Source organism: Platichthys flesus, chromosome 19 (genome assembly GCF_949316205.1).
Source record: "Platichthys flesus chromosome 19, fPlaFle2.1, whole genome shotgun sequence".
NCBI lineage: Eukaryota > Metazoa > Chordata > Actinopteri > Pleuronectiformes > Pleuronectidae > Platichthys > Platichthys flesus.
Window position 1 is genome coordinate 2,041,540 of NC_084963.1, and position 12,180 is coordinate 2,053,719.

At 44.6% G+C, this 12,180-nt stretch overlaps 1 protein-coding gene across 1 annotated transcript; it reads right to left on the minus strand.

The window, feature by feature from the left end:
- Positions 1-1,002: 1,002 nt before the first annotated feature.
- LOC133975593 (ephrin-A5b-like) lies at positions 1,003-5,637 on the minus strand. Its single transcript, XM_062413579.1, has 3 exons — positions 5,517-5,637; positions 5,336-5,416; positions 1,003-4,639 (listed from the first exon to the last, which is right to left on the minus strand). Exons 1-3 carry the CDS (start codon positions 5,620-5,622, stop codon positions 4,515-4,517), a joined length of 312 nt encoding a protein of 103 aa, XP_062269563.1. The 5' UTR covers positions 5,623-5,637; the 3' UTR covers positions 1,003-4,514.
- Between the last annotated feature and the right edge of the window lie 6,543 nt (positions 5,638-12,180).

A 12,180-nucleotide genomic window follows, 5' to 3' on the forward strand; every position in this document is an offset into this window, starting at 1 on the left:
TTTTTTGTCTCTTGGAATCTTCTTGGATGTATTTTTGTTTTGCAGTGTGATGTTTGTGAGACACACAACAGGGACATGTGTGTTTACTTCACCCTGAGCTGGAGACTCCGAAGGACACGTTCTTCAAACAGACAAAATAACGCTGTGGTGGGAATTTGTTTGAATTCCTGAGTTGCTTTGCAGTTTTCCAACCAATCATGAAAGTGTTTGCGTAGAATCATTTAAAACTAGAATTCACTCTGCAGGGCTCATATCTCAACTATTAAATTTAATAAAGCTGAACCAAATTTCACACATTCCCCTTAAATCCATCAGATTTGATCTGTGAATTATTCCTTGTCAGTGAAAATGTAAAATAATCTCACAAGGTTAAAGAGTTCAAATCCTCCATGATGTGTGTGAGTCTAATGAACGACACCATCAGGTTGTCATCACAGAAATTGGAGAACTCTCGGGTATAAAATCAAAGATATTTTATTTTATATATGTGTCTTTTGTGACTCTGTGAACTTTGTGGAGTCCAGAGGAGATAGAAGAAGATTTCCTTCACCACCAGGAGGTCACGACTCCTCCGAGGCAGAGACCTGGATTTCGCTCCTCAGCTGCACCTTCGGTCAAACAGCTTGTTGTTGGAAGGTGGAAAGTCAGAGGAGGAGCAGGAGGAGCCAGACGAGGTGGAGGTGAGGAGGGGAAGCAGGCAGCAGAGGAGCTGAGGAGCACCAGAGCGTGAGAGACGCGGGTTTCTGGGCAGAGCTCCCGACGCGCTGAACATTCCCACAAGATGAATTGAAGCTGTTTCTGTTTCTGTTTTTGTTCAGCCTGTGAATTAACTCCAGATTACAGAGAAACAGCTGCTCACCCTCTACTGGCTGATTATGCAGCGAGTGACAACCAAGACAAACACGTCACGCCTCCTCCATGTTCTTTCCATTTCACAAACTGTCACTCATTAAACACCACGCGTTAATAAAACAACACCAGACACAGGGATTACAACGACAAAGAAATATTTATTAAATCATTTTTGTTGCTTTGCTTATCTTTGTTAGTCATAGCTGCTCCGAACACGTGTATTTACAAAGAAATGGCCTTTTTGTAGAAAAGTCTAGTGAGGGACTGAGCAGGAAACAGACAGAAGAAGAGTCTGGATGAGGAACAGCAGAGGACGGAGCTCGTAGAGGCACAAGGTACAAACACGACCATGTCAACAGAACGGTGCTGTGGCACGGCCCGGTGGCGCTCGGCTGGGGAAACGTCACGTGGTGGAAAGAACTCAAGTTTCCCAAACGCTGCCAGAAGCACTCGTCCCTTCTCGGGATGGAGAGAGGCTTCCGGCCACGTGGAACCGAACCACGTGAAGAACTGTCCTCCTTCTAGCACATGTTCAGAAAAAACGTTGATATCTGACGTGGAGAACACGTTTTCTTTCCTCCACAAACAAACGAGAGATTAGCAAGAGGCCGTTTCGACGTGAACCTCGAAGACGACGGAAAGATGAGCAGAAGCAGATTATTTTTCTTTTTTTAAATAAAGGAGATTCTCCGTTCTTTCTTCTCTTTGATTCGCGATCTCCGCCCGACCACACTGAATGTTTGATATGCACCACACTCGCACTGACACACGTGGCCACAGGGGGGCGCCATTACGATCCTGTATTTTTTTCGCTATTTCATATAAAAGACATATAAAATGAATTAAAGCATTTATTATATCAAACGTTTCAGACTTTTTTTTTTCCTCGCTAAGAACATTAATGTGTCAGATAAAGCGTTCCTTGAAAAGAGGTGTGAAAAAGGGGGAAGTATCTAAACTCGTATGTTACAACAGGCTAATTGCTGGATACACAGTATCCACGAAAACAAACTGATCGGGTTCTGACGTTGTGGCGAAGGACTCCAGTGACTTTTATTTTGAAATGTACGCAGGAGGATAAAAGTTTTTTTTACATTTTTATCCCTCAATTTAAAAATCATTCCCTGATAATCAACATGCTGGAAACAAATAAACTTCATACCCTCAACATGCGTCATTTAATAATCATAAATTGAACGTCATCACCGGAAGTTATTTCCTCTTTCAGCTGAGATTTACTGGTTTTAAAATGATTTCATATTGAGATATGAGATTAAGTCTTTTAAATCTGGAGTGAATATAAGAAATAATACAAAGTTATTGAGAAGCAGTAATATCAGATATTTCTGTGACTATTTGGGATTTTCTTTATATTTTAAAGATTTAATGTTATATTGTGTGATATCTTTTTTTTTAATGTCTGACCCTGATGACATCACAGTGACATCATCAGGGTTCAGGTCTGATCTCGCTGACACGAGAAGTTTTGCTAGTTTTAGGGCCACGGACGAGAGAAACACACATCTCGGAAATAATTTGTATTCTTATAATAATGAATATTTGTTAAATTGATATACATCTTTATTCATATATTATTTTTACTTTGTACGACTTCTTCTTCTAAAATTATTATTATTCCTTTTTTTCTCTTTTACACCTTAATATTCTTTGTTATGGTAAAACTCAACTTTATTCTGATGACATGATTTTAATAAAAGAGAATTCTTAAATCAAAAAGATGATTTAATCTCAGTCTAAGACGTTTCCTCACAGAAGTGGCCCTAAACTGCTGTGCACAGTGAAATGAGCGGGAGCTACGTGTGTGTTGTGTTGTGTTGCAGACGAGCAGGTTGTGTTTGGCAGTGAGTGCATGTGAAGGTAACAGTGCTGCATCTGGTCTTTAAAACAAAAAAGCACAAAGAAGAAGAAGAAGAAGAAGAAGGAGGAGGAGGAGAACATGAGTATCGATCGGAGCAGGAGCAACACGCAGCTCCACGTTTCTCCTCCTCTTCCCCCCCCCCCCCAGTCTCGGGTCTCGGTTTCGCTCCGTCCAGGGGAGAACCGGACACCTCGCTCTGTCTGGCCCATCTCCCCCCCGCTGGTCGATGTTTCATCCCAGAAATAACCGAGGTGGCCCCTGGTGTATCTTCTGTACAGACGCCGCTTTACATGACATCAAAGAAACGCAACCCCCCCCCCCCCCCCCCCACACGCCGCCGTCGCCACATGCTCTACAACCCGCTCCCTGTCCCACGCAAACATCTCCAGCTTCAGGAGACTTGTGCTGCCCCCCCGGAGGAGGAGGAGACGAAACCCCCCTCCGTTAAAAAAAAAACCAAAAGACTAAAATCATCTTTTAAACCTCATGTTAATCACGGACACATCCCTGAACTTTGTAGGAAATTTGCCTCTATATATACAACAGTTGTGTTATGACAGTGATTCACAAAAGCAATAGTGTAATAGTAAAAACGACATTTGTGACATTCATTAATGACAAAAACACAAACATTCTACCACTTCTACACCCTGATGCACATCAGACGGCTCTTTTTTCTTCCTGGACTTGGTTAAAAAAAACAAAAACAAAAACAATTAGAATCCATCGAGAACAATCGACGGGAGCAGATACACAACCTGTTTCTGTGCGATTGTATCAAATGAACGTTGTGTAACGTGAACTAACTGTAATGGATTAAGTGTTGTTTTTTTTTTTATTGCCTTTCTACTTTGTACGAACAGACTAGAACCAGAAAACAGAAAAAAGCACGAGGACTTCACAATAAATAGGAAAATACATTTCGCCTGGCAAAATCACCAAATCCACTTCTACACTCTGTTCAAATAGTTTACTGTACACCCGAGTTGGCTGCTACACTTGAATTATGTGATTTATCAAAAGAAAGAAAAACAAACAAATACATTAATCCATCATTAAATCGCCCCTAAACAACCACTAACAGATGAGTGCTTCTTCAAACTTCTTTTTAATTCTTTCTTTTTTTTTAACTCTCTCCATCGTCTGTTTCTAACCTGAGAGGAAGGTTAAGTCATCAAACGCCTCGGCAGCAGCATCCTCATTGTGTTTCCTCTTCTTTAAAAAAACCTTCTCTCTGATTTGATGTGAGATTTAATCATGTTACATGTTGGGCGGGGGGGGGGGGGGGGAGGGGGGTTCTGAACACACAAATGTCAAACGTCTGTAAACTCTTGATCCTGCTGTGAACTGGGAACTGATTGTGTTTTAATGTGTGTGTGTGTGTGTGTTTGTGTACGTGTGCTTCTCTTGGACACAGATACATGTGTAACATCTGTGAACAGCAGCAAGGCGAACAGGTCAGAGACTCTTTCAGCTCGCGGCGCGACCACCTTCGCACCCGGGAGCCGCAAAGTCCGGAATCGAACTAGTTGGCATTTTCCAAAAAGTCAAAAAACAACAACGGCTTCGGCGTCGAAGTCCCGTCGTCTCTCGTTTCCCCCGAGAGAGACTCAGTGTTTTATTTTAAATTTTTATATTCTTTTTTTGTTTTGTTTTGAAAAGTGCTCCTTCAGGGGAGAGGGGTTGGGGGGTAGGGCGGCCTGTGGTCCAATCAGGACAGTCCATTCCTGGAGAGGGGCGGGGGATGGAGTGGGGGAGGGATGGCGATTCCTCAGACCAGGTGCTATAAGGACAAGATGGCCGCCAGGAGGATGAGGGCGGAGCTGAGAAGGAGCACCGAGGTGGGGCGTCGACCAGCGGAGTTGACGTCCCTCCGGGCCGGCTCCGGAGACTCGTGGCTGATTCCGTCTGAGGAGGGAGAGACGAGCGTTAGCGGAGAGAACAGCTGACGAGTGTGAGCGAGCGCAGGTGAACATCAGCAAGTAGGACGAGGCGGGAGAATCAACCAGCCATACAGGATGATGTAATACAAGTTTTTATACATGTACGAAAATATAAACGAAAATATAAAAACTTTTAAACAAACTTATGACAAAAGGATCATCAGTTTAATAGAGTGATAACGGCTCAGATTCATATGTCACTGTGACATCATCAATTGGTTTGTGAGCTGCTGTTTTGAAGCCTCTGAGCCACGCCCACCCACACCTGCGTCCTTCACCCATTGGACGCTACGAGCTGTCAATCACCTCTCTCAACTCTATACAGAATAAATAGTTTATGAACAGCCGTAGTTCTTATCTACAGCTCAATGAAACACTGACTTATCCTGGTTCTTGTTTTAACAAACTATTCTTCATCATTATCTTTATGAACTTGTGACATTTTTAGCAGCTTAGAAGCTTTAAGTGTCGTTCTGCTTTTAATTTACTTCTTCAATTCTTAAACCTCGGCTTCAAACCAGTCGGCCATAATGAAGTAATGAAAAGAAAACAAGAGAAAATTCAAAAGGAAATGAAAAAAAAGAAATGATGGGACACACACGCACACAGACACACACACACACTCACACACACACACTTATCACATTATCTTGCCACCCACCTCTGGGTTCCAGTGAGTTGTGGTTGTTGTCGTCGAACTCGACTCCTTCCTGAACGCTCCCGGAGTTTTTCACACAATTGTCTGTGGGCAACAAAGAGCAGATGTGAAGATTAGTGGAACGTCCTCACGTGCACGGCGGCTGGAGAAGTGCACGGAGCAGACACAACAGCCTGGGACTCACTCTGAGGCCGGACGAAGACTTTGAGTCGAAGGCAGCTCCTCCTCCCCTTGTCGTCGGTGATGGAGGCTGTGGAGAAACGGGAGGGCCACACGTTACACTCTGTCATTTCAAATCCCCCGACCGTGATCTAATCTGCGGCTGCGTCGTTAAACAGGGAAATGAATGGAACCATTTTATTCTCAAACAATGAAATCCTGACTCTGACGCTGTCGGATACAAAACTTTAAGATTTGAAACAAAGCAACAAACAAAAGACTTCACTTCCACATTTTCAAACACAAACAATACAAATAAAACAGCTTTTAAATGCACTTTATAAACCAAAGAGACAAAGTGTGGCTCCAGTTTGAAGAGTTTCCCAGTCGCACTCGACATTCTCCCTCTTCACCTGAGAACCCTCCACTCAGAAACCTACCTTCACTCAGACTCAGAATCTGAAGGTCGATTGTTTCTTCATCACTTCAGGTCTTTAACGACAGTCTGAAGGGCTCGGCTCCACTTCCCTCGCGTCCCCGTGTAAAAGCCTTTATGCTCCGTGTGATTTACAACATGAAGACGCTCAATGTCACCCTCACATGTCCTGAGTCTAAAGTGGCCACAGGCAGATGTTCTGCTCAGCTGCAGAACCTCGTTCTCTCTGTTTCTTAATTTATTTTTGAGTTGTTGTTGTGATTGTTCTGCAGATCTAACAGAACTAATTGGTTTCGGAGTGGAGCTGGGGACCATGAGAGACGAGGACGTCTCCAGCTGGGACCAAGGACTCGGCTCCTGTCTTCACTTTAGAACATTTTGATGTTTCTTCTGGTCTTTCTCTACCTCTTCTTCTCTTGTGCACTGATACTCTGACCTCTCCTGCCGCCAGCCGAGCCTCTCACACACAAACACACACACACACACACACACAAGCTGGTACATGTTTGGGTATGCTGGACAGTGTGTTGGGTATACGTGCATGTATGTGGCTGTGGTTTCCTGAGTATGTGCATCTGTGCACGGACGTGTCCACAGTTTGTCCACACACACACACACACACACACACACACACACACACACACACACACACACACACACACACACACACACACACACACACACTCATCAATCCTTTCAGCCAGACGCTCCGTGTGATGGATTCTGGCCCCGGCGGTGAATTCCCCGGATGAAAGTAAACCCATGTCGGTGTTTCCAGTGTCTCTCGTTTCAAAAGGCCTCTCTCTCTCTCTCTCTCTCTCTCTCTCTCTCTCTCTCTCAGATGGCGTGCGGCTGCGAGCGCAGATAAACATCATCTTTAAAAAACTCCACCAGCAGAGGGGGGAAATAAACGAGAGAGGAACGGTGTCCATCACGCTGCTTCTGTCTGTGTCAGCGGGTATCGAGTAACTTACCTCACCCCCCCCCCCCCCCCCCCCCCCCCCGACAGAGGCTGGGACTCACTGACTCACTCTCTGTGTCTGATCTCCACTGGACTAAACTCTTCTATCTGTATCTCACTCTAACGGCTTCATTAAGAAGTCGAACCTGTGAACTGCTGCACTTGGACGAGCAGCTACTTGAAGGAAAATACAGAAAACCAACTGTCCACAGCTCCAGTTGCTGCTGCAACCAGCCAATCATCTGGTTTTCAACTGATCTCCCTGTGATTTCTTGACTATATTAAAAGTCTTTTATCTATAGAACTGTCACAAGGCAGGAAAGTGTCCCTTCGGTTCCAGGAGACGTCTGTGAAAGACTTATTCTGTCAAAGCAATGATCCAAAACCACAGAAATATTACATCTATAACGATATGAAACAAAGGAGAGCTGCAGCTTCCTACAGTTCAGAAACAAACTGATGTTCACTTTGTCGTTGTAGCTCTACAATTCAGTTAGTTATCCAGAATCTGATATTTAGAACAATGCACATTCACACAGTCCTGTCAATAGATGGATTTCCTACAAATTCACAAACAGCCAAGGATGTACGATGGAAATTCTCTTCCATAAAAACAGACATTTTAGCAATTTAAAAACATAACTGTTTCCTGGAGACGAGAGGTGAATTGGTCTGAGACGCATGTTTGATGGACATCTGTCGTCCCTGGCTGCCGACATGATGGATGTTCTTATGAAAATGTCAAATGTCAAAACACGAAATTAGCTCCAGAGGTCGAGAGAAAAGATCTTCACGTGTCCAACACCACCAACTGAAAGCTGCTTTAACTTTAAAGCAATAAGTTGATTTTATACTTTAATATGTCCTTATATTATCAGATTATTAATATAAGCGTCCCTGGTTAAATGCCAGATGTGTTACATGAATATAAAACGTCATATTAAAGATGTTTCCAGGCTTCACCTCTGACGAGCTGTCAATACTTGATCAGTGTTATCGATCAGTGACAGGATAATGACCAGAGCCTCTGAGCCCCGGCATCACTTCATCACTTCAACACAACGTGATGTGTCTTCCATGTGAATGTGTCTCTCACCTGCCTCAGACTCTGAGGACACGTGAGACACGGAGCTCTGACAGTCTTCATTAAACAGCCGGGACAGTGGGAGACACGTCTGACCTTAAACACTGTGTGTGTTCCTGAGGTTTCACAATAAAAGCTTCAGAACGTGCACGGCTCACTGGAGCTAACACTTTCCTTTCCCCAGGATAATGAGCATTTATGACTCATTACTTTGCTTTAGAAACTGATTCGTGCAGTTTTAAGTTCACGTTGAAACCAGTTTAAACTGAGAAAATGTGTCAGAAGGATAAATTTTGAAATCCCAGTTATCGGCCGTGTTCTTATTGTTTTTAAGATTTGAAGAACGTCTCTGTAAAGACAAAACAAGCTGAGCAAAACCACAGCACACTGCAGAAGGTCTGATGTGACTTTTAATTTAATTCTTTAAAACCAAGTAAAGATGGAAGCCTCAAACACAACACGCTGGCTGCAGCGGTAACATTAGCTGACATTTAATCTAGATTTTAAAACGCGACATTAAAAGGTTGAAATCCACTGGAGAGGAACCTCGGTCTCCAGGGGAATAAAACCCAGCCGCTCCTGTTTTCCTTCAGTAACTGATCGTGGTGAAGCAGGATATTGCAGAGTCGAATATCAGCAGACGTCTCGTGGTTATTATCTGCTTTGATTTCTTGTATTTCTGAGGCTGACAACACTATGAATATAATATTTGTTTCTGTACACGTCTCCTCACTTTCTGCTGATCAGGGATCTGTGACTACACCAGCATGAGATGCATGTTCGGCTTCATCCTGATTCTTTATCGATCTCTGAATCAGTAACTGACACACCTCAAAGTGCAGATCACATGACCACGGGCGCACTTTAGAAACGTGTGTGCAGGTGTAAACAGGAAGTAGATTTCCTCCAAACCACAAATGAGAAAAAGAAAAAGAGATTTCTTTTCTTGAGCCGTTTTAAAAACCGGAGCAGCAGCATTTTAAAAACGTTCTCCGACTCTCAAAGTAAACACAGCAGCAGAGACGAGTTTTAAAAAGAAAAGGTCGACGTGTGGCTGAGGCCTCGTCACCTTTCCATCTCTGTCCTGTTTGTTCTCGTTGCAGCTGCTTCGGGATCTTTCCTTTATTATTTCCCTCCTCTCCTCCTTCCTCATCCCCCTCTCTCTCTCTCATCTCACACATCACAGATTCCAGCACGCACACAATTATCCAACTGTCTCTCTCGCTCTCTCTCTCATGTCTGCCACGGAGGTCAGAGTCTGGGTTTTCTGTCCTCGAGCAGCTCACACACACAGAGCCGTGCTTCAGCGTGAGGGTAACTCCAGCTCAGCCTGAAACTCGACACTGCGCCGTCACTCAGGTCATCTGGACGCCGCCTCACCGCAGCCGTGTCAACCCCCGGGATCACACGCTCTGTACACGTTGAGTCATGTGATCACGCCTTCAGCAACACGTTACTGAACACGCCTCAAGCTTCAGTGTAACTTTGAGGTGAATCAGTGAGACTGTGACGTTAACACGGGGAGATCTGGTGTTTTTCTTGCGATGATCAGTTTATCTCTGTGAACAAAGCCCCTTGTCTTTGCTTTGGCTGCGAGGAGCCAAAGGGAAACCGGTGCTGCGCCGGCGGGGGTTCACGTCATTACCGATGTGAATGTGCACCGGCTGCACCGAGCGGGACCCGGGCGTCCGGGGGCTTTGCAGGGAGACAGTCATCCCTCTCACACGGGAGAGCCAGACTCTCAACTGTCTCCTCTGAAAATTGGATTTCTATCCCCTGAGATTAGGATCAGACTTCCCCAGCTCCACCGCGGCTCTGTTAGAACAACACGCCGCCCTCCGAGGCCACGAGGAGCTCGCGGCGCAGACCTCGGTGTCATGGCGGTGACCTTTGACCCCCTAAGACCAGCCGCAACACTGATCCGACACCAGGCTTTCCCCCGGGTGTCTGTCTGTCTGCCAGACGGACAGGCCGGTAGCCAACTGCAGGTGTCATCTATCTGACGTGGCCCCGCCTTCTGCCCCCCCCCCCCCCCCCCCCCCAACTCCAGCCCCGGGCAAGTGACAATCACCAGGACAGAGGACAAAGGAGCGTCTGTCTTCACGGAGACAAGCAGACGTGAACCTCCCGTCTATGTCACTTACATGACCACTTAGCAGATTCCCAAACCGTGTTATCTGTACAACACAGGTATTAACTATCAGCTATTGTTGGCTTTGATAAAGAAGGACACTGTTAACACGTAACGTGACTCTGATTCCAGCAGCTGATAAAACACAGAGCTCCTCCACTGAGGTTCTGGATCTGGACGACGCTGATGGGAAGAAAAACAAGGATCCATCTGGAGAAAACGTGTTTTTTATGTATTTTCTTACTGCATTAATATTCATTTCAAGACTTCCAAGAAAAAGTCTGAGTGAGTAACGGATGAAATAAACTTTGAGTTAATCAAAGAAAACCGTTTAGAGAGTCACTGATGATGGTTCGAGCAGCTCAAGCTCTGGAAAGACGTCAAACTCTAGAACAAATTATAGGAAACTGCTTTATAAAATATCTTGTTCTCTGAGAGAGAGAACAGAAAGGACAAACCTGTGGGGATAGAAAACGTTTTCAGTACGAAACCGAGCCTGAAATTCTAAGAAGGCGTTAAAAGCAAAAGGATTGAACAGCAGAAACCTGTTAGAACATTCAGCTGAACCAACAAACATCTCCTATTAACAATGGATTCAATTACTCTGTGATGTAAGAGGAGTCGTTCACCTATTAGGGAGAGAATTATGAACTCTGCAGCTGCTTCAGGTCGGCACAGTACTTCAGAGAAAGTTTGTATTTTCCAGGTCCGTACATGTGTTTTATCTATTTCTACATGAAGTGCACCTATTATCATATAAGTTCATAATACTGTCGTAGTTTTACTTTTCACAGCGGAACACAATGGTAGAAAACACTTCTCTTTCCAGCAACACAACTCCACACAATGAGAGCAAACACTGGTTCCATGTTGATCTCTGTGAGTGAGTGGTGGAGACTTGTTCCCTGAGGTGTCTCCTTGTTGTCCGTCTCCTCACAGGAGGAAAAGACGTGTCCTCACTGAACAATGATCTGATGGATGAGTCACGACTTTGAGTCAGAGAGAGAGATCGGTCCATATGGTCTGAAACTGCTCGAAGCCATATGGACACACTCTCTGCCATTCTCTCTCTCTCTCTCTCTCTCTCTTTCTCTCTCTCTATCTATCTGAAGACGATCAATCATCATCAATGTCTGAGAGAAACTCGTCTTCCCTTTCGTTTCACATCAACCGGGGCCAACGGAAAACAAATGAAGCAGCCTTAGCCAATATATGATTTTTCTTATCGGCATCCAAGGTCTGTACCGTCATCTGTTCTCTGGCAGACAGAAAACCACAGCTTCCACTAACAGTCACATTTCACCCAGTGGGTCTCTCAGTCTCAGATCCATCTGAAAAACTGATTTAGATTCAGTTAAACTTGCATCAGGACAATTCTGATGATGTAGGCGAGATGAAAGGAGATTGATTTACTCCCAGAATCATAAGAAATCTACTTTATTTTAGATCTAGGAAAAAATAAGCAAAATACACAACTTTGGGTTAAAAGTGAAAAATTCCCCCGAAACAACCAAAACAAACTTTTTGTTCATAAATCGAAAGAACTTGAGAGATGTTGCCGATGTCATTTCTTTAAGAATGTTGATTTTAAAGCAGCTTTTCTGAAACACCTGCTCTGAGTCTGGAGGCTGAAAAGCTTTCGACCAAATCCTTTTCCCGGGATCTGATATTTTTAGTGATGCACCTTCTCTTCTTACGGTTGGTTCCTGGTAAAACTTCTGAAATTCCTCTAACCACAAGGTTCGGCTAAATTCCTCAAATCTAGAGTGGAGCTGGCTGTATCTCATTTAGGCCCTCGCTTCTGCCCCTGCAGGGCACTGACTTCACTTATGAAAACATGACTTCCCAGCTGCTGGTTTTCCCAAGAGTTCTCACGAGGATGAGGATGAGGAGGAGGAGGAGGATGAGGAGGAGGAGGAGGAGGAGGAGGAGGAGGAAGCTGAGTTCAGCCAGTCAGCAGCACGGAGGGAGAGCTTCAGACCAGACCTCGACAGTAGATGTTTTGCTCCCTCAGGCTCATGTTTTGGCTCAGCCATCTTTCCAAGGACTTTCAAAACAAAAGCCAAACACCGCTGCC